The sequence below is a fragment of the Euprymna scolopes genome, chromosome 26 (genome assembly GCF_053919585.1).
Source record: "Euprymna scolopes isolate OS-2025 chromosome 26, ASM5391958v1, whole genome shotgun sequence".
In the NCBI taxonomy this organism is placed as follows: domain Eukaryota; kingdom Metazoa; phylum Mollusca; class Cephalopoda; order Sepiida; family Sepiolidae; genus Euprymna; species Euprymna scolopes.
The window spans coordinates 16,699,910-16,724,321 of record NC_136507.1 but is presented as its reverse complement, the minus strand read 5'-3'; the positions used below and the strand labels follow the sequence as shown (position 1 = coordinate 16,724,321).

The 24,412-nt window shown below is 33.7% G+C and overlaps 1 protein-coding gene across 1 annotated transcript in view; it reads left to right on the top strand.

Annotated features, from left to right (window-relative positions):
- Positions 1-24,412, top strand: part of LOC145247929 (complement C3-like) — a 210,974-nt gene that overhangs the window by 108,333 nt on the left and 78,229 nt on the right. The window contains exons 23-27 of the mRNA XM_080109568.1: positions 649-837; positions 7,795-7,870; positions 13,935-14,091; positions 20,354-20,434; positions 23,254-23,428. Of these exons, the coding sequence (XP_079965694.1) occupies positions 649-837; positions 7,795-7,870; positions 13,935-14,091; positions 20,354-20,434; positions 23,254-23,428 (678 nt within the window). The remainder of the gene's footprint in view (positions 1-648; positions 838-7,794; positions 7,871-13,934; positions 14,092-20,353; positions 20,435-23,253; positions 23,429-24,412) is intronic.

Below are 24,412 nucleotides of genomic sequence, written 5' to 3'. Positions count from 1 at the left end.
TTAAAAAATGACTTTCAAACTAACCTATCTCTGGCCAGATCTATATTCATCCATCTTCTTCTCATATCTATTTTTATCACTTTCTCCCATGTTTTCATTGGCCTTCCCCTGTGAACTGACCCTGCAACCCTGTTCTACATCTACTAACCCAAGAACTCTCATCCATTCTTTCAATGTGGCCATACCATCAAAGTCTCCTGTTCTGCGCACATCTCTCTATACTGCCCAGATTTAAGATCTAAGCTTGTCTTTAAGATTAAGTTGACTCATTACACAGCTATCGTGTAATTCTCATATCATTTCTCTCCATGCAACACATGTCTTCATCCCAACTGACTGTTTCACTTCCATAAACCATCACAACTGCATGCACATATCTGTAAAACTATTTCCTGTCTGTCAAACGCCCTCACCCAGTCCTAATCTCCCCATTGTTTTTCACTCAGTGTTTATATGATATTGTGTCAGATCTTCTGGTCTGCTTTTCTCCGGGTTCTAATTGTGCCATTGTCAATCTAGTTAATCATAAATGTTATCTGATCTTAGTCAGAATTCCAAATCAAATTTATATAAAGCATTTTAGTGATCCACATTTATTGTTGTCTATTGTTTTTTTTTTGCTTTTTTTTAACGTTTTCATTTTTGCAGGGAATATTCTCGGCTCTACAATCCAAACGACTTTGAAAGAGCCACAAAAATTACTTGAAAAACCATACGGCTGTGGTGAACAGACCATGATTCACTTGGCACCTTGCGTCTACATCCTTAGTTATTTGAACAGCACAAAACAAGGTAGCGCAGAGATTTATGAAAATGCAACAAGATACATCAGACTTGGTGAGTGGGTAACCATTTTCATTTAATTGTTTTAAAAGAAATAAAGTTGGGAAATTAGCCCCAAGCAATTTATTTTGATTTGCCAACTCATTTGTGACCTATTTTCATTTAAAAAGCACAGTGCATGGATTTTTGTTTCATCTGTTAGACGTTCAAATCCAGTCCTAATCTCCCTGTTTTTTGTTTTCACAAGTTTATACAATACTTATTTGATACAATACTTATTTGATACAATACTTATTTGATACAATACTTATTTGGTGCAATACTTATTTGATGCAATACTTATTTTATACAATACTTATTTGATGCAATACTTATTTGATGCAATACTTATTTTATACAATACTTATTTGATACAATACTTATTTTATACAATACTTATTTGATGCAATACTTATTTGATACAATAGCTATTTGATACAATACCTATTTGATACAATACTTATTTGATACAATACTTATTTTATACAATACTTATTTGATGCAATACTTATTTGATACAATACTTATTTTATACAATACTTATTTGATACAATACTTATTTGATACAATACTTATTTGATGCAATACTTATTTTATACAATACTTATTTGATACAATACTTATTTTATACAATACTTATTTGATACAATACTTATTTGATACAATACTTATTTGATACAATACTTATTTTATATAATACTTATTTGATACAATACTTATTTTATACAATACTTATTTGATATAATACTTATTTTATACCATACTTATTTTATGCAATACTTATTTGATACAATACTTATTTTATGCAATACTTATTTGATACAATACTTATTTTATACCATACTTATTTTATGCAATACTTATTTGATACAATACTTATTTGATACAATACTTATTTTATGCAATACTTATTTGATACAATACTTATTTGATACAATACTTATTTGATGCAATACTTATTTTATACAATACTTATTTGATACAATACTTATTTTATACAATACTTATTTGATACAATACTTATTTGATACAATACTTATTTTATATAATACTTATTTGATACAATACTTATTTTATACAATACTTATTTGATATAATACTTATTTTATACCATACTTATTTTATGCAATACTTATTTGATACAATACTTATTTTATGCAATACTTATTTGATACAATACTTATTTTATACCATACTTATTTTATGCAATACTTATTTGATACAATACTTATTTTATGCAATACTTATTTGATACAATACTTATTTTATGCAATACTTATTTGATACAATACTTATTTTATACCATACTTATTTTATGCAATACTTATTTGATACAATACTTATTTGATACAATACTTATTTTATGCAATACTTATTTGATACAATACTTATTTGATACAATACTTATTTTATACCATACTTATTTTATACAATACTTATTTGATACAATACTTATTTGATACAATACTTATTTTATACAATACTTATTTGATACAATACTTATTTGATACAATACTTATTTTATGCAATACTTATTTGATACAATACTTATTTGATACAATACTTACTTTATGCAATACTTATTTGATGCAATACTTATTTGATGCAATACTTATTTGATACAATACTTATTTGATACAATACTTATTTGATACAATACTTATTTGATACAATACTTATTTGATACAATACTTATTTGATACAATACTTATTTGATAAAATACTTATTTTATACCATACTTATTTTATGCAATACTTATTTGATACAATACTTATTTTATACAATACTTATTTGATACAATACTTATTTTATACAATACTTATTTGATACAATACTTATTTGATACAATACTTATTTTATACAATACTTATTTGATACAATACTTATTTGATACAATACTTATTTGATACAATACTTATTTGATACAATACTTATTTGATACAATACTTATTTGATACAATACTTATTTTATGCAATACTTATTTGATACAATACTTATTTTATATCATACTTATTTTATGCAATACTTATTTGATACAATACTTATTTTATACAATACTTATTTGATACAATACTTATTTGATACAATACTTATTTTATACAATACTTATTTGATACAATACTTATTTGATACAATACTTATTTGATACAATACTTATTTGATACAATACTTATTTGATGCAATACTTATTTGATGCAATACTTATTTGATGCAATACTTATTTGATACAATACTTATTTGATACAATACTTATTTGATAAAATACTTATTCTATACAATATCATGTCAGATCATATGATCTAACTTTACCCTTTGATTCTAATCGCCCTCTTGTCCATCCAGTCAATTTTCAAAGTTATCTAATATTAGTGAGGATTTAAAAGCAAATTTATGTAAAACATTTTAGTGGACCATGTTTATCATTAATTGTCCCATTAGTTCAATAGAACGTTCTGATTTCCAAATTTTTTTATTTTTTATTCTGTCTTGAAATAATACTTTCAACTTATTTTTTTGCTTTTTGGAATCTTTTGAGATGAGTCTTCATCATTTTTTTTGCAGACTGTTATCCTCATCTTTATTGTTGTTTCACCATGTTTCAGCCAACTCATCCTCTGGCCTTCTTCATGTGGTTAACCGCGACGGGATAGGAATGCTGAGTCTTGTATCTGTATACCCAGTAATTACTGCCTTCCATAGTTGTTGTTGTCTCACCACGTTTTGGCCAACTAATCCTCTGACCTGCTTTGGGTAGGATTGAAACTGCTATCTTCAGACAATGTTCACCTGGAACAGTAGAAAGTAAACATCTCTATGCACTGCAATCAAGGTTGGATCTTATTATCTCATAAATCACGTCGCAGTTCATCACCTGAATAAGGCCAGAGGATGAGTTGGTCAAAATATGGTAAAAGAACAACAACTATATCGATGAGGATAACAGGTTGCAAAAAGAATGAATGTAGTTTTTTTTTATTTGTTCTTTACGTAACTCGGATTTAGATGCCTTTCACCATAGTTCTAATCTATGATTCGCTTATCTGTGTTAATATATATTATACTATACTATATTATATTATATAGTATATAATTATAGTATATTATTATATAGTATATCATATAGTATATTATTATATAGTATGTCATATAATATATTATTACATAGTATATTATTATATAGTATGTCATATATTATTATATACTATATAATATAGTATATTATTATGTAGTATATTATATAGTGTATTATTATGTAATATATCATATAGTATATTATATAGTATTTTATCATCTTCTCTTCTATCTATCTATCTTCTATCTATCTATCTATCTATTTCTTCTTCTATCTATCTATCTGTCTATCTATTTATCTATCTATCTTCTATTCTATCTATCTTCTTCTTCTTCTTTTTCTTCTTCTTCTCTATATATCCATCTTCTATTATATCGTCTATCTTCTTCTATCTTCTATCTTCTTCTTTCTTCTTCTATCTTCTATCTATCTTCTATATAAATAAAATAAACTCATTTTTCCCCCTGCGATTTTGACCTTAATAAGATTGAAAATCAAGTCATTTCATGCAAATGTAATGTGCACGCACTGCAGCACATTACCTTTGGTGTGTTAAAGGCCTATCACCTATCCACTTACTCGATAAACTTAGATCCCTATATTTTTTCTGCTGAGAGTCCACGGCCAAATTCGATTACAATCAATGGAACTGGTAAACTCTTTTCCCTCTATTACATTCATACTCCTCCTGCGCCCACTTATCACCGGTGGGGATACGTCCACAAGGAACACTATGAGGAAGCACCGGTTTGAGTTCGTAGTTGCTTTAAAAAAACGGATTGGCATTTTTCCGTCGGTTGAAATGCAACTTTCGATTACATTGAATCCAATGTTTACGTATGCCATTTCTTCCTTTTCTTTTTTTAAAAATTTTATTTATATGGGGGGGGGGGTAATGAACCGAAGAGTTACTGATGCCATTTTTTTTTTTTTTTTTTTACTTTATTTTTTTGTTTATTTCATTTACATTGGGGGGGGGGGTAACGGACCGAAGGGTTACTGATGCCATCTTTTTTTTTTTTTTTTTATCAGACATTCTTAGCCCACGTTCAATTGTACCTTGCGTAATTTAATAGCAGTCTCTAACAACGCTCTCTTACTGAAATCCGTTCTCCTCCGCATAAAAAATACAGTTTACACAGAGAAAATCGTGTTTATTACATAAACAAACAAACAAACGAAACCAACTACCATTGGATTCCCAACTGTATTTATGCCACGTTTCTTTCTTTTTCAACATAGCCTCATCAATTAACACTACCCAGCCAACATTCAGGTGGATACAGTTCAGTTCTCTTACAGAAATCCGTTCTCCGCCACAGTCTACAGTTTACACAGAAACAATCACGTTTATTAAATACACAAAAACACGAAACGAACTAACATTGGATTCCAGATTTTACATCTAACTCTATCCGTCTGCAACTATTAATTGCGTATCCAACTGTATTTAGGCAACAATTTTTCATTATTCTTTTGTTTTGATTTACCCAAAACAACACACACCTCGAAACACCCGGGCAACGCCGGGTACCCCCCCTAGTATAATATATTATATAGTATCTTATTATATAGTATATTATTATATAGCATATTATATTATATAGTATCTTATTATATAGTATATTATATTATATAGTATATTATATTATATAGTATATTATATTATATTATATAGTATATTTATTATATATAGTATATTTTTATTATTTATTGTATAACAATGTACTAAATGGAGGACGGGATGACAAAGCTTTATAGATTTTTGATTAAACATGAATTTACACTTAATGTCAAATCACCCGGTATAATCACATTGATACACTGATTTTTATTAGATCAGAGAAGTTAAGTGACTTTGAACCTGATTAATACCAGATGGGGGACCATTTGGGAATACCAAATACTGTATGTGGTAAGAAGCTAACACCTCCCTGCAAAAAAAAAAAAAAAAATTGCAATCTCTCCTGCTTAAATATACATGCGACTGAGGACTGCTTGTGAATTTAATTCCCTATAAACTTCCTCCTTCAAGTGAATCTAGCTCAATCTTACCAAAGTTATTACCGCACCAGTACCAAAAGTCAAGATGTGTCTCCGAATGACTTGCATGGCACAGATAACCATGTTTGGTGCCACATTATTGGTATTTCCAGTTTTTTTCGAATGTGTTTTGTTGGACCAAAGTAGAGAAGAATTTTCAATAGACTAAGTTCCTTACTAAGTTTCACCAGCACAACAGTTTTGCAGATCTTTTAAACACATTGTAAGACATAGAATGCTTAACAAGCAACTAGTCAGAATGTGTGTTGTCTTCCTGGCACCAGATTACATTTAGTGAAGTCATGCAGGATATGACCCTGAATAACTTCCATGGGACATATGACATGTTTGTTTGGCGAGACGATACAACCAATGCAACCACAAGCTGACTAAGTGCTCCAATCTATCTAGAATTTATATGATGATACGAAGTTTGAAAACTGCAATTGGTAAACTCTCTTCAAATCATTCTATGTCACATGTCTAAACTCAACCAATAAGATGTCTACATTTATATAAAGAACTAGCCTGGGTGCCTGGTGTTGCCCAAGTGTTTGGAGGTGTGTGTTGAGCAAAAAAAAAGAAGTGGTTGTAGGCAGGCAGGCTTTAACCCGTGATGCAAAAGTGGAAAAGAAAACAAAAGAAAATATGATGTTTTACTGCTACTGATGATGCGACCGGAAGTTCGGAACATTAAAATTAGGCAAAGTCAATTCAACCGATATGATGATTTGCAAAAAATGGCGACGCAAAAAATCGACCCCTCCTTGTAGAAAACTGCCCAGTTGAGGGTGAAGGAATTAATGTTTTTGGCTAATTTCTGCCAAATTGCTTAAGCCTTACCTCCTTATTTTTTTGTCATTATTTGATGTTGTTTTTTCTTACTTTCTCTCTCTCTCTCTCTCTCTCTCTCTCTCTCTCTCTCTCTCTCTCTCTCTCTCTCACACACACTTTATCTGTCTTTCTCTTTTCCTGTTTTGTCTTGGTATTTTTTCTCTTATGAAAGTTCTCTCTGAAAACTGAAAATGTTCATTTTTAAAAGCTTTAGATGATTTCTCACCTCTATTGTTGTCTTTCTATTAATTTTGACTTCCTGAGTTGAAACTGATCGGAGTTGTTTCAGAAAACCCAGCCAAAATAATATTCTGATGATCATTTGTAAATTTGCTTGTTTTATTCATTAAACATTTTTATGCACTGCCTTCTGCACACACACACACACACACACACACACACACACACACACACACACACACACACACACAAGTTATATATATACATGACTAAACCTTATGTATAGAATCCTTATTCCAATTTAGATGAAAATACATTACATGATTATAGTTTATATATATATTATTCCTTAATTGGAATTTTTTATTTTGAGATGAGCATTTTTATGTTAATTTTATTTTTATTTCGGACTATTAGTCTCATCTTTATTAGTTGTTGTTGTTGTTACCACCTGACGAAGGCCAGAGGAAGTTGGCCGAAACGTTGTGAACCAATAAAAAAAAAAAAAAAAAAAAAAAAACAACAACAACTAATAAAGATGAAACTAATAGTCCGAAATATAAAAATAAAATTAACATGATTATAGTTCTATAAAACTGTTTAAAATATTGAGCTTAAGCCTAAGGAAATGAAATTCAGGAAAATGACTATGGATCGAATTTAATGCAAACGAAAATATATGAATTTTTCAAATGAGACGGTACGCCTGTAATATATGTTCCCTAACAACATTTTTATAAATTCCAAATAAACTGAAATTTAAAGAAAATTTATTAATTGATGTTTAATTTCAATGTTAAAATTTTATCAAAAAATGATATTTTTTTTAATTGTTTGTAGGTGTTTTGAGGGAACAAGAATTCCGCAAACGGGATGGATCATATGCAGCTTTTGACCAGAATCCATCGAGTGTTTGGTAAGTCTAATTGACCTAATTAATACTTAACCTAATTAATACTTAACCTAATTCATACTTAACCTAATTCATACTTAACCTAATTCATACTTGACCTAATTAATACTTAACCTAATTAATACTTAACCTAATTCATACTTAACCTAATTCATACTTAACCTAATTCATACTTGACCTAATTAATACTTAACCTAATTAATACTTAACCTAATTCATACTTAACCTAATTCATACTTAACCTAATTCATACTTGACCTAATTAATACCTAAGTGCATTTCACCTAATTCATACTTGCCCTCATTGTGATGCAATGCCTCAATTCAGTCTGAAGAGACAATGGATACCCTCTGTAAGAGTAGCTGCATGTGTAACTGTGAGGGGAGGGTTGCACAATCCCCAACCACACCTCTCTTGAATCGACACTGCTTGTGTCTAGTGGCAAGGAGAAGTCCAGGACGACTGGAAAAAATATAAGCAAAGAGTACAACAACACCTGAAATTCCCAAACGGTCACTCATTTTAGTACTGACTCAGCTCAACGTTGCTTAACTTCGGTGATCTAATGGGAACCGGTGTGTCAACATGATTATGCTGTGTATATAATTGACCTAATTAATACTTGGCCTAATTAATATTTTAGTGTACTCGGCCTAATGGATACTTTCAGAAAGAACGTATGTATTTTCGTTTGCGTTTTACGTTAAAATCAAATTAATTTAGTACAAGATAAAATCGTACCTGTGCTGCACTCTGAGCAATCTGAGGCCTGCCAGAACACTGGTCACTCTCCGCTGATGTGCAGCCATTTTTGAATCGTTTGAACCACTTCTTAATTTGTGTTACACCCATTGCATCTTCTCCAAACTACTGAATCTTCCGAATTGTTTCGCTTTGAGAATCACGAAGCTTTTGACAAAATTTGATGCAGTACAGTTGCTAAAACCGTTCAGTCATTATATGTGATCAGTTTTCTATAATAGTCAACCATATAGGAGCCTATTCGTGACCAGAAACAAACACAGACGTTCAGCTTTATATTATATATATATATATATATATATATATATACTAGCAAAAGTACCCGTCGTTGACTGGGTTCAAAAACAGCCTACAGAAAATGGACTCTAATTTATGAAAGTATGCTAGGTTATGAAAAGGAAGGGTTATAAATTTTGGTTGAATCATTAGGCCAGATCAAACATACCCATTCCTGTGTCTCGATACATCTTCTATCATTATATGTAATCAGTTTTTTAAAATAGTCAATCATATAGGAGCCTATTCGTGACCACACACACACACACACACACACACACACAGACATTCAGTTTTTTATATTATATATATATATATATATATATATATTATAATTTAATAATAATTATTCTTTTAGTGTTTCATGCTGAAAGGTAGTGACTGATGCACTGAAAGTTCATCCAAAACTTTACACATGTGCATGAAAGTGTCTTCCTTCACTATATACAGTGGCGCTACAATATCGTCTCTATTTCGCTTTGTAGTAGTAAAAGTTGAAAACACGCACAAAAAATATTCAAATGTCTAACTCTCAGATTGTAATTAACAATTCTTCAAAACACAGATCTCATCAATTGAGTAACTTTACATGAACAATGCCAACTCAATCTTTTCTCTATTTTTCTCGATGACCACTTAGCATAGTCCCAACTCGTCATGCCAACATTTTTCTTTACGGGAGGAAAATTCCTTTTTATCTCAGCGAGAATTCTCCCATGAAATGCTCATTTGCATAAGTGAACTCTTATCATTGCACAAAAATAACTTGTAAGCAGAACGTTCTGGGTTCAACCCTCATTGGACAACATATAGTGTGACATTTATTTTTTTTTCTTGTTGACCTACATGGTGGCTTGTGTTTTAATACCCTAACTCCTGCTAAATCCTCCTAGACTGTGGACACCTCCACTCAGTAACCAAAGGCAATAAAAACACAAGGACACAAACCTTCATCTTTGCTGGCAGAAAATAAAAGAAAGATAAAGAATCACAGAAACGTGGCCCTTTGCTTTCTTCGTTGCTGATTCTTAGGTCATTATCTTAGGTTTGTTCTTCCAAAGCATGACTCCTTTTGATTCCTATCATTTCCTGTAGTTATTATTTCCATGGAAAATCACATGACCACTGGTAACATAACTTTTCTATATCCAATTCCTTGACACAGACAGTAACGTTCCCGACTCGTCTCCCAGATCGTCAGGACCAGTAAGTCTCACTTTTGGATCTATTTCTGACAACAATTCCTGAGGATTATGTAAGAATTGCCCATTCAGGAATGCTGATCATGTTGTGATAATGAGATACATCACTCTAAAATCTCAACCCCAAGTTGAAGAGCCATTGCTCAAAACGACAAGGTACTACAATAAGATTGACTGGGATGCCATCAGAGATCACATCAGAGATGCCCCATAGGGAAATATCTTTTCTCTTTCTGCGGAACAGTGCATAAATGAGACTACTGAATGGTTCAAAGTGGCAATTAAAGCACATGTTCCCACATGGAAGTTCTATTGCAAACCCCACTCTCCCCAATGGTTTACTTCTACTTGTGCAGCTGCCATTGCTCAAAGGCAGCATGCATACTGCAGATTTATTCAGTACAAACAGACAAAAGTTTATAGAAGCTGGAAGTAATTGTAAAAAAGAAATCACAACAGCTAAGAGAGAATATACCGAAACCATCAGAAAACGCATTGAAACACAGAAATTAAGAACTTGTGATTTCTGGAAAATCTACAAAAGTATAGTAAATAATAGACAAGCAACAATTCCCCCAGTATGCGACCATCATGAGGTTGTTTGCATGGCAACCGAGAAGGCAAACATACTTGCCCGTCGGTTTGTCTCAAACTCAACTTGAGACCCAGCAAACCACACCCTCCCTGATTGCAGACAGAAACCACACTAGATGATCTGAAAATCACCCCTTCTCAAGTACATGATATCATACAAAAACCTAGACACCTCAAAAGCATGTGGACCTCATTTCATCCTGGCTGTACTAATAAAAAATGCTCTGCTACAGTTGCTCCAGTTCTCTCCAAACTTTTCAACGAATACCTTAATGAATCTTGCTTTCTTGACTGCTGGAAAACTTCTCCTGTGGTACCAGTTTACAAATATTTTGGCAAAAGAACTCACCTATTAAATTATTGCCTTATTAGCTTCCTCCCTCTTTTCGCCAAAATATTTGAGTCCATAATCAATCAAACTAGTTCACCACCTTACAGTTGCTACACTTCTGTCTGACCAAAAATATGGATTCAGGCAAGCCCATTATACTGCAGATATCCTAACTGTAATCTCTGAGCATATATACCATGCACTTGATTGATAAGGCAGCGAAGAGGAGGGCAGTAGCCCTAGATATATATAAGGCTTTTAACAGAGTATGGCTCAATGGTTTTCTCAGGAAAATCAGATTGTATGATATTACTGGATGAACACATAGCATAATTAAATCCTTCTTAAATAAGAGAAGAATCGAGGTTGTCCTCAATTGTCGTACATCAAAGCAATATGATATAAATCAGGGGTCGATCCTTGGACCTTTATTATTCCTGATAATTCATAAATGACTTCTTTGATAAAATGATCTCTTAGATGGATGTATTTGCTAATGACACCACGCTCTATAACAAGCGTGAAGAGAAAACAAATGAACACATATCCAAGGCAATTGCGGAAACTGTAGAGGAAGACCTCCAGTCTGTAGTGGAATGGGGACAAAAATACATGGTAACGTTTAATGCTGCCAAGACTAAGCTTGTTTCCTCTAATAATTACAAGGAACCTTTTCAACCACTAATAGCTATTGCTAAAGATACATTACTCGAAAGTCATTCTTTCAAACTCCTTGGCTTAATGTTCGCAGGGAACATTAGATGGAACAGATTACGAACTGCAATCACTTGTGCCCCCACGATGTGTGCACCCTCGACAAACCCGACAGGCTGCTAAATCCCACCCCCACACTGTAGAGATCCCTAGATGTAAAAGATCTTTTTACTCCAATAGTTTCTTCCCCAGAACCGCTAGACTCTGGAATTCCATTCCAGGTCCCTGCTTCCCCAACAGTACTGACGTGCAGAAGTTCAAGTGTAACGTGAACCGACACCTTGCTGCCCAAATCCCTACATAGTACCCCAGTAGTTGTTGCCCCTGATAGTAGCCCCCTACACCAAAGTGGCAATTTGCCTTGTTTGGGGTGAAAATGTAATAAAAGGGCATTGATGTGACTGCTGTACGGAAGGTTGGCTCCCTCTACCATGCTAGAAAATTATTTACACCTGAAAGTATCCTGTACCTCTACAAGGCCACCATTTGCCCATGTATGGAGTACTGTTGTCACATTTGGACTGGTGGAATTACTACTTGTCTCTCACTCCTGGACAGAGTTCAAAAGAGAGTCGCCAACCTGATATGTCCCGAAATGTCAGCTAGGATTCATCCTCTGTCCCATCAACAAAATGTTGCATCCCTCTGTCTGTTTTACAAGTATTTTAATGGTAGATGTGCTGACGAACTACAAGCCTTTGTACTCGCTTGACGTAAATACCTCCCCAACAAACTCAACAAGCAGCAAAATCCCACCCCTACATAGTCGAGATCCACAGATGCCAGAAAACCTTCTACTCTAATAGTTTCTTCCCTAGAACTGCTAGACTTTGGAATTCCCTTCCAGGTTCCTGCTTCCCCAACTGCCTGCAGAAGTTCAAGTGTAATGTAAACAGGCATCTTGCTGCTCAACTCCCTACCTACTATCCCTGCAAATGATGTCCCTGATAGTAGCCCCTACATCAAAGTGGCACTGTGCCTTGTTTGGGGTGAAAGTGCAATAAAAAAAAACACTTGATCAAAATAGTCACACACATGACATCCTGTCTAATTTTGTAACAATCTCTCTGTGATCCTATATTCCAGGCCCTGTCGGTGGGGCATTAGAATATGCCGACTGCCCCCCTGCAGAGGGTAAAAGTCCCTCAATAGGGGTCCTGGATATGACCTTAAACTATATCCAGTGGTGAGGCCCCAGCTTGTGGGCTTTGGGGAGTGTGGAGCCACTCTTTAATTACCATTGCTCGCAGGTCCACTCTGACCCGGAGTGGTAGTACCTGTTAGGGTCCCAACTATGGGTTAAATAGAAACCGACGTGAAAACAACAAATATATTCTATTAAAAAAATTTTTCTTCAAAATCTTTGGATTCGGCATTAAATAACCCGAAAAGGGTTGATATGCCGTAAAACAAAAACAACCAACCAACCTATATTCCACACAAAACTACCAGTTTGAAATATTTTACAAATGGACCTTTTTCCTTTTAAGGGCATTTTGTTATTGTATTTTTCATTAATAAAACATAGAGAAATTATATCAATGCTCTATTTTAAAGGAAAACGGTTGACCTTCAGAAATTTTACAGTAACCTTGGGATGGATGGTAACATTCAATGCTGCAAGTCATGTGAACCCCAACTGAAAGCAATTATAGGTGAACGATTGAGGGTGGGTTTCTAATCAATATTTATAAGAAACCCACCTTTAACTACCTCTATGTGAAGTGGTGCTTCTACTTACCAAAGCCTAGCAAGCTGAAAGTAAAATTAAAATATGAGAGAAATATGATGAACTTATAGCACATGCCTCCTCAACGTACACGCCCCTGACTAACCTGTCAAGCAGCAAAATCCCACACCCTCATTGTTGAAGCCTTTAGATGCCAGAAAGCCTTCTACACTAATAGTTTCTTCCCTCAGATTGCTACACTTTGGAATTCCCTCCCTGTTTCATGCTTCCCTAATTGTACTCACCTGCAGAAGTTTAAATAAATGTAATGTGAACAATCTTACTGCTCAACTCCCCACAGTCCCTTGTTGGGCATGATTCTAAATAGTAGCTTTTTACGCTCTAAGCAACACTGTATTCTTTGCGATGAATAAGAAATTAAAAAAAAAAAAAATTCCATCATATGGTGCTACTACCAGAAAAACCTTGTCAGTAATGTGATGAACGAATCTTTTCAGGTTAACCGCTTTCGTACTGAAAGTTTTTTGCCAGGCGTCTGAATATGAACACATTGATTCTCACCTGACCAAATCAGCCATGACCTGGTTATTCCAACAACAACGCCTGGATGGTTCATTTGTTGAAGATAATCCTGTCATCCATCAGGAGATGGTGGTAAGTCAGAGCAAAAAGTTGTCTGCCCTTGTCCAGAATTTCCCCTATAATAAAAAAAAAAAAAAAATTACTGAAAAATCTGTATGATGTACGTACCCATGCTGAAATGAAAATGTCATATTCCAAAAATCACATTTATTGATCAAATAGTTTTATTTTTTTTTATAAAGAAAAACATTTTTAAGCGATTAATGGGAATTTGTAGGCATTACAAAATAAATCTCGCAAGTTTGAATTACTGTTATCTCACATGTTTTTTTTTTGTTTTTTTTTTTTGAGATTTTTTTCAAAATGCCAAACAACAGTCGCTACTTGATTAATCATAACATTTGATTTTCTTATTTAAAAATAAAACTACTTGATCAATTTATGTGATTTTTGGAAGATGATATTTTGGTTTTATCACAAGTATATACAGCAAAGATTTTTCTGCATTTCTGTTTTTGAATAAAGGAAAAATTCTGGACAAAAATCAAATGGTCTTTATTGCCATTTTGATGGCGTTTTATTTTTTATTTGTTTTATTTTACACTTAAATCAGGTTCCCTATGTTTCCTTGTGTTGCTCCACTTGCACTTGATCGAGTGCTAGTGTAGTTAATTAACTTTTAAGAGTTATTTGTGTATGCATCCTGTTTGAAGTTTTGGAAAGATCACATATCTTGTTTCATATGAATCTCAAATTGTGACAGAAAAAAAAGCATAGGGTTTAAAATTTATATTTTTTACTTTAGTTACCTCCAAACAGGGCACATCGCCACTGAGAGATGTAAGGAGAATTAGGGGCCAGATTTATAGAGGCATATTAAGTGGGAAAGTTGTGCAACGAGATGTTTGTTCACATTACATTTAAATTTTAGTACGGTCAGAGAAACAGGGATCAAGGAGGGAATTTCAAAGGGCAAGCTGTTTGAGGAAAGAAGCTATCAGGATAATAAGCTTTCCAGCACCTGGGCACCTCTACAGTGAAGGGGTGGGATTTTGCTGAGCGCCAGGTTGTTTGGGGCTATTTACGTCGAGAGGGCATGAGAACAGCAAGTGCATCAGAGTACATTCCATTACAGTACCTGTAAAACAAGCACAGAGATGCAACTTTGCAGCGATGGGACAGGGGTTGAAGCTTGGTTGACAGTATGGGATCCATTAGATTAGAGGTTCATTTTGGATCCTGTCTAAGAAAGAGAGATGAGTGGTTGGAGCACCAGCCCAAATAGAAGAGAAACAAGAATGAATTTTCCTCACATGCATTTATTTAAAATTTATGAAGGAAAAACTAAAAGGAATATGATAATTATTATTTTTAATTTTTATTTTATCACATCTGTTATCCAAGGTCTCTTTTTGCTAACTTTGGAGCAATTTTATCCAATAGTTTTGGAGCAAATAAGTGTTTATTATTATCTATATGATAAAAGTGAACATATATGTGTTCAGAAAAAAATATATATTGGGGGGAAAAAACGTTATTGTTATCTCTACTTATATATAAAAGGCACTTTGTCTATGTGTATATGTATGAAAGAGTTCATTTCCTATGGACTCCGAAACGACAGGGTCGATTTAAAAAAAAAATTTCACACAAATGTACTTTACGTGCCTTCTACTTTAATAGTTTCTTCTCTCGAACTGCAAAACTGTGGAATTCCCTCTCTGTTTCCTGTTTCCCCGACTGTACCAACCTGCAGAAGTTTAAATACAATGTAAACAGACATCTCGTTGCTCAACTCTTCACAGTCTCCTGTTTGACATGATCCCAAATAGTAGCCCCTTAAGTTCAAAGTGGCAGGCTTGTTTGGGGGTGAAAATGAGAAAAAAGAAGAGAAAAAGAAAAACATGTTTGAAATGAGTGAATATGCTAGATTAATCAAGATTTCAACAAAATGGCGTCTTACAGGACTGGAAATGTTTTTGCATTGCTTATGGATCCATGGTTTTTTTTTTAATCATTCAAGACGAAAAATGTGTTAAAACGTCTTTTTGCCTTAGTATTACATAATAATAAAAATGATTTTAACTCTATAACGTTCTTTATGTCATAATCTTATATATATATATATATATATATATATATATATATATATATAATATTTATTTCTATATCTATATTTATATATATATATATATATATATATATACATATATATATATATAATATTTATTTCTATATCTATATTTATATATATATATATATATATAATATTTATTTCTAGAACTATATATACATATTTCAAAGGCTTACCAGTGGTTTCATTGCGTTAAATCAAACATAAGAGGTTAAATGGTATCAGCACAAATTCATCAGCAACTTTGAAAAGGTAAAACAATACAAAGTAAATAAACAGAGAGAAAAAAAACAAAAACAAAAAAAAACCCGTTAAACGAGCGTTGTGATCTTTTTATGGTTGATTCAATGCAATGAAACCACTGGTACGCCTTTGAAATATGTATATATAGTTCTGAAATAAATATTGTATCCTCAGCTCTCATAGCCACGATCGAGCACTATATTGGATTTTTTCATCGGCCCCTGACACACTATATATATATATATATATATATATATATATATATATTGTAACCCTGATATAAGAGACCCTAATATAAAGAAAAGGAATATAAGAGAGATTTTCTCTGGTCCCATATTACACCTTTATTAATGTAAAGTGTAACCCGGATATAAGATAGAAGTCTCTTATATCTGGGTTACACTGTATATACGAGGGGCGTGCAATAAGTAATGCCTCTGACCCACTCCCCATAGCAGTAGAGCAACGAAACTTGGCACAGTTATTAGTCTTTCTCTACATAGGAACCACCCAGAGTTATGTATTTCCCCCATCGTTTGATGCAGCTCTGGAGTTTTTGTAGAACACCCCAGGTTGGTCCTCCAACCACAACGTGACTTCAGAAATCAAGGCTGCATCATCTGGGAAACGCTTTCCTTTCAAAAACAACTTCATGGCTGGGAAGAGGTGAAAGTCAGAGGGTGCAAGGTCAGGAGAGTAGGGAGGATGGGGAAGGATTTCATAACCACACGCCGGTGCTTCTGATCTGGCGACATGCGAGTTGTGGACCAGAGCGTTGTCCTGCAGGAGGAGGGTACCTTTGCTGATCTTGCCCCGCCTCTTGATTTTGATAGCTTCCCTTAATTTCCTCAAAAGTGAAGCATAATAGGCTCCTGTAATTGTGGTACCCTTTGCCAGGAAATCTGTCATCACTACTCCATCCTGGTCCCAGAAGACTGTGAGCATGACTTTGCCAGCAGAGGGCTGCACCCTTGCCTTCTTTGGAGGTGGTGAGTCCACTGTATTGACTGGGCTTGAGTCTCTGGATCATAGTGATGGACCCAGGTTTCATCCTGTGTAATCAGTCTTTTGAAAAACTTTGACTCATCTTCTTGGCACATCTTCAAATTCATCCTCGAGCACTCGATGCATTCTCACTTCTGGAATGGTGTGAGCAACCTGGGAATCCGTCTGGCAGACACCTTATGCATATGCAAATAGTCATGAATGATAGTTTCCACAGACCCTGTACTAATCTTGACATTTTGGGCTATTTGGCAAATAGTAATGCGCTGATCTTCCAAAATGGCAGCCTCAACTTGACGGACAGATGCCTCATCAATGGCAAAAGGGTGGGGGGGCGACCAGGTCTGGGAGCTGTTTCCATAGACTTCCGGCCATGTTTGAATTCACGATGCCAGCGTTTTACAAGGTCATTTGATGGGGCATTATCACCATAAGTTTCTTTCATTTCATCAAAAGTCTCCTGTGGTGTGCATCCTTTCAAATACAAAAACCGGATCACTGCTCGACATTCAACACGCTCCATTTTACACCTGACTCAGTTCAAACACCTGTAAAACAGAAACCACAATTAGTTTAGAGCTGTAATTTTCCACATAACCCGTAGAAATATAAATCATTGCACATGCAAAATTTCAGCTAGATCAGACAACTGGAAGTGGGTCAGGGGCATTACTTATTGCACGCCCCTCGTATATATAACAGTTTGTAATCTTTACTTAGATATAAAAGCACTTTGTCTGTGTGTGTCTATACTCTGAAATGGCAGGGTTGATTTTTTTTCAAATTTCACACAGATGTACTTTATGTTTTGTGTTTTTAGATAGGTTTTGTATCGGAATGCCACTAATAGGTATCAAAAAAAATATGATTAAAAAGAAGCAGTCCGATTTTAATCAAAGTTAACACCCATATACAGCCTCATATTATACTTGCATCTGAGCAGTTTTATCTCCGCAGAAGCAGGAGGGCCCAACGTCTAAAACCACCAATAGGTTCTTTGATAAGACAAGGGTGTGTTCGAAAAGATTCTTTCTGCTTAGAGGACAATTGAACTATGATACTTGACTTTTTTCATCTTAAACTTTAATTAAAGCAATTATATAAAAATGATTTTATAAAATCAACAGTAGGTTCTCTACAGTGCAATATAGACTACAATGTATTGTGAACTAAATTACTGTGGGGAGACATATGAAGATCCCTTCCAGTGCACTGTGGTAGGTCTCTGACTAGAACATGTAATCAATCGATTTGATTGAAAAATGGACGATTTCACAGATTTCGGTGACAATAAAATTGTTGGAAGTGTATAACATTCATTGATCTTAATTCAATCCTGGGCAACGTCGGGTCTCCCTGCTTTTAGTTTAAAAAAAATAAAGCAAAAGATAAAACACCCTGCAAGAAAATGCACTATCATGTAATGCTGGGTGGATGCAACTAGTAATATAACACTACACCAATAGCAATGGCCAAAGGCACATTACCTGAAAGTACTTCCTTTAAACTCCTCGGCCTAACGTTCACAGGGAACACGAATTGGAACAGATATATTGAGAGCATTGCCAAGGCTGCTGCAAAGAAAGTGGACTATCGATACCGTGATAGAAAGCTACTTATGCCTGAAAGTATCCTGCACCTCTATACAGACATCATTCGCCCATATATGGAGTACTGTTGTCACATTTGGGCTGGTGCATCTGCTACTTGTCTCTCGCTCCTGGACAGGGTTCAAAAGAGAGTCGCCAACCTGATAGGTCCTGAACTGTCATCTAGGCTTCAGCCTCTGTCTCATCGACGAAATGTTGCATCCCTCTGCCTGTTCTAAAAGTATTTTAATGGTGAATTTTTTTTTTTTTTACATGGTGGTTATCACTTATCAAGGCCTGGAAGCCACTCGGGGATAAGGGTTATTGCGTGTACAGTAATCAATGGGATAGTATCATAGTAATCGTTAGTATTGGGGATTTGATAAAGTGTTTTACTTAAGGGGCGGTTTATCAGGAATTTGTTTATGTTGGACTTGAAGCCATACAAGTTGTAGTCAGGTGGGAAACAGGCAAACAGAAGGGAGTTCCACAGGCTCTGACACACTACAAGCACTTCTACCCCCTCGACGTAAATACCCCCGTCAATTCAGACAAGCAGCTAAATTCCACCCCTTCACAGTAGAGATCCCTAGGTGTAAGAAAGCCTTCTACTCCAATAGTTTCTTCTCCAGAACAGCTAGACTTTGGAACTCCCTTCCGGGATTCTGATTTTCCAACAGTATTGACATGCAGAAGTTCAAGTGCAATGTGAACAGACACCTTGCTACTCATCTCCCTTCATAATACCCCTGCAACTTATGTCCCTGATAGTAGCCCCCTAGTTCAAAGTGTCACTTTGCCTTGTTTAGGGTAAAAATTGAATAATAAAATATATATATATCATGTTACGGACGGGTTATTTTGTAAAGACAAAGAATATTGATGAATACAAATGAAGAAGATGAACGGAGAATAGTTTTAAACCAAGTAAGAATGTACTTAGATCGATTCAAAGAAGATTTTTAAAATATATATAAATATATTAAACAAACACTACAAACAAAGTGCAGTATCTGTTCTGATGTTATACTTAGTCTATCCTATCATCAGTTGATTAATTAATTAGACTGAGACAATTTTTATTTTTCTTTCAATACAGAGTACTCCTATTTTTGTGAGCTTGATTTTTCCCTCTGCATTAAAAACCGACCCTGCTGTCTAACTTTGGTCTCCTAGAGGGGGGTGGGGGCAAGTAAATGAGAAAACATATGAAAAAGAATAAAATAAGAAAAGGTAGAGCACATGTATTTTCATGGAATGAAGGTGTTCTTGTATAAGATGAGGGTTTCTAAGAATACATCACGTCCTAAAAACTTCAGTTATCTTCCTTTTTCTTTTCGCTCTTTTTCTCACTTAATTTAAGGGTGGTGTTGGTGATAAAGGAATGACGGCTTTTGTCTTGATCAGTTTAATGGAATGCGGATACCGGATGCACCCTGAAGAGGTAAGTATTGTATTTATTGGTAATTTTTTTTTATTATTGTTATTATTAGTTTTAATTTTCTATCTTTTTCCATTGGCTTATAATTTCTATATTTTTCTATTGGTTTATAATTTCTATATTTTTCTATTAGTTTATAATTTCTATATTTTTCTATTGGTTTATAATTTCTATATTTTTCTATTGGTTTATAATTTCTATATTTTTCTATTGGTTTATAATTTCTATATTTTTCTATTGGTTTATAATTTCTATATATGTCCATTAGCTTATAATTTCTAACTATTCCATTTGCTTATAATTTCTGGATTTTTCTATTTGCATATAATTTCTTTTTTTTTTCGTTTTCTTAGAATTTCCATCTTTTTCATGGACACATAATTTCTATCTTTTTTTTTTTGCGTTTATAATTTCTACTTTTTACATTATCTTTCGTTTCATTAGCTATGACGTGGTAAAAATCCTAAGTAATTCACAATTGTATTTTGAGTATCTACCACACTGAGGATTGAACCTTTATCCGCTAGAAAAGTGTAACTTACAACTAAATTTTTCAACGGTACACTTCTCGGACAATTATAGTATTAATTTTTAAAGCTTTAAACCTATTTTTACTTGTGTTGTTGTTGGCGGCTCACAAAGAGGTTTCACACAAGGCATCAAAGATCTCATTGAATACAGCCTGTGCTGTTCCCTGGAAGCTGAGTGACAGCAAGTCTCTCCAGATTTTCCAGTACTCTCCACCTCTTTTGATACCATTTGCAAATAAATTTGCATTTCGCAACAGCTGCTTATCATTGATTTCTTGTTGGCAGTGGCCATTAGTCTCCACTGGAATTTGAGTGGCAATAAGTCTCCCCAAGGTCACAGTTCTCTTCTTACTTATACAGTGGAGGTTTGTTTAGTGCTTACTCCTCAGTCTTTCCTTCCTCTTCGACTCCTTGGCTATTCGGTCTCACTCTTATTATTGTTGTTGTTGTTGTTCTTCTTCTTCGGGTTTGTATTACTGTACACATAGATTCGAAAAAGTTGTCAAAAAACAAATATATAACAAATAAATGTTATCAAAGGCAAGATAAGTTACTTTTCTACCTAACTGGATATAATTCACATGTTTTTATTCAATTTAATATGTTTATTCTGCTCGAAAAACATACAGTGTTTACCGATGTATTAGAAAATTCAAAATGGCGGCCGACTCTCTCTCTCGGAGAGGGTAAGTTTGGGAAAAGGTATTATAAATAATAAACTAGACAAAATACTGTTAGAAATTCGCTCAATATATGTTACCGTGACATAAGTTGACATATATTCAGTTGTTTTTTAATAGTATTTCGTCTAGTTTATTATTTATAACATCTTTTCCCAAACTTACCATGTTAAAGAGACAGTCGGCCGCCATTTTGAATTTTCCAATACATCGGTAAACACTGCATGTTTTTCGAGCTGAATAAACATGTTACATTGAATAAAAACACAAAAAATATATCCAGTTTAGTAGAAAAGTAACTTATCTTGCCTTTGATAACATTTATTTGTTCTATATTTGTTTTTTGACAACTTTTTCGAATCTATGTGTACAGTAATACAAACCCTCTTCTTCTTCTTCTTGAATGTTATTCGCATAATGTTTTGATTGATGTTATCTTCTTCAGAAGCACAATTGGACAGAATGTCCATCCAATTCATAGACGAAAAAGTAAACGGCAGTGCCGAAAAGGAATTAAGAAAAATTTCACTATCTACAGTTAAACTTGATTGCACACTTATACAGGCATTTTGATGACAGTTTTCTCAGCCTTACTGATAACGAGCTGAGATCCAGGCTTGACCTCAATTCAGTAGATGAGACCCTATACTGGAATAGATAGTTTAGCCACATCCAACGCATGGCATTCGATAAGTGGCCCAAAAGAATCATTAATTTTGATGTCCCTGGAGCTTGCTCAACACGTCGACCTAGAAAGAGGTGGAGTTATCACTCATCATGTGAACAGAAGCATAGGCAGTGGATCAAATCGTGGTGAGAAGCCATTTAACTAAGTGGACGACCCAAATGTCCAATCCTTGAACTTGAGAAACAAGCAATGATAAATGTGCAGTAATAGTTAGTGGTTTAGAATCATCATAATTGTAATATTTGATTCAATTTTGAGAATCATCATATTTTTTAAATTTGGTCTAATTTGGAGAAGCGTCATATTTTTAAATTAGATTCAACTTTGAGAATCATCATATTTTTAAAATTAGATCCAACTTTGAGAATCGTCATATTTTTTAAATTTGGTCCAATTTTGAGAATCATCACAATTTTAAAATTTGGTCTAATTTGGAGAATCATCATATTTTTTAAATTAGATTCAATTTTGAGAATCGTCATATTTTTAAATTAGATCCAATTTTGAGAATCGTCATATTTTTTCAATTTGGTACAATTTTGAGAATTGTCATATTTTTTATATTTGGTCTAATTTAAAGAATCATCATATTTTTTTAAATTAGATCCAATTTAGATAATTGTCATATTTTTTATATTTGGTCCAATTTTGAAAATCGTCATATTTTTTCAAATTTTGTCCAATTTTAAGAATCGTCATATTTTTTCAAATTAAATCCAACTTTGAGAATCGTCATATTTTTTTTATATTTGGTTCAATTTTGAAAATCGTTATATTTTTTACAATTTGGTCCAATTTTGAGAATCATCATAATTTTAATTCTGTCCTTAGGATAGCTACTTAGCTTGTAAATATGAATTTAATTCTAGGAATTGTCGATTGTTGAATGCAAGCTATTTTTTAATGTTTCATTTGATTTGGTAGATTTACAGGAGGAAAAATGAAGTCAATTTGGCTATACGGCATATTGAAAATCAAATGGAGATGACTGACAATTCTTACGATATGGCCATCATTTCATATGCATTAGCTTTGTCTGAAAGTTCCAAAAAATATGAAGCACATAGAAAACTTCGATCCATGGCAGTTGAGAATTATGGTAAAGTATGAAGCCTTGATTTTTCATAATTAGCAGATCACAGAAAACGAAATCGAGCACACACACACACACACACACACACACACACACACACACACACACACACACACACACACACACACACAAACACACACACACACAAACACACACAAACACACACACACAAACACACACACACAAACACACACACATACACACACACAAACACATACACACACACACACACACACACAAAGTTCCTTAAATATAATAGTAGAGAGATTTTTAAATAAATGAAAGAGTTGACAAAAAAATTAAATTAAAATGCAAAAAATAATTAAAATTATATAAAAATTAATTTGATTTTGATTTTAAAAAAATTAGAAAGAAATGTTACCATTGTTAACAATCATTTATAAATGTATACTTACGAACATTTTTTAACCCTGCGTTAGTCCCATGGGGTGTTTTATCACCCCAATTTTGCTTAAGTGCTCATAATTCCTAGTTGGCAACTTATTCCTTTTCCTCCTTCCCAGTATTCTCCTGAGTCAGTGAGGATATAGCACACATGGTATGGCGCAGTTCTATCTCAGTTTTCCTTGGAGGTAGACGTCGCTTTGTCCTTCTGGGGTATCCAGTCACCCCAGCTGACTAACGTAGGTATGATTTTATGATTTATATATTTTTGTAGTTTTCCAGTGGGAATGAAAATTTCTAGATATAAGCGCATGTTATGTAGAATTAGGCTACTCTGTAATATTTAATATGGAATTAATATGTTTTGATATTTTCGTTATCATAAGTTTTGATGGGATCATTATTTTATTTACAATTTATTACTCTTTCAGTCTTGTAACTATGAGCTTAGCTGATGTAATATATTAATTTTTCCTTAGTTTTATCATTTATTTTATTGTATTATTTTATATTAATATCAACAAGATACAAGTGATCCAAACTGTTCAGCAGGGACAGTAGATATATTCTGAACCAGCAGGATAA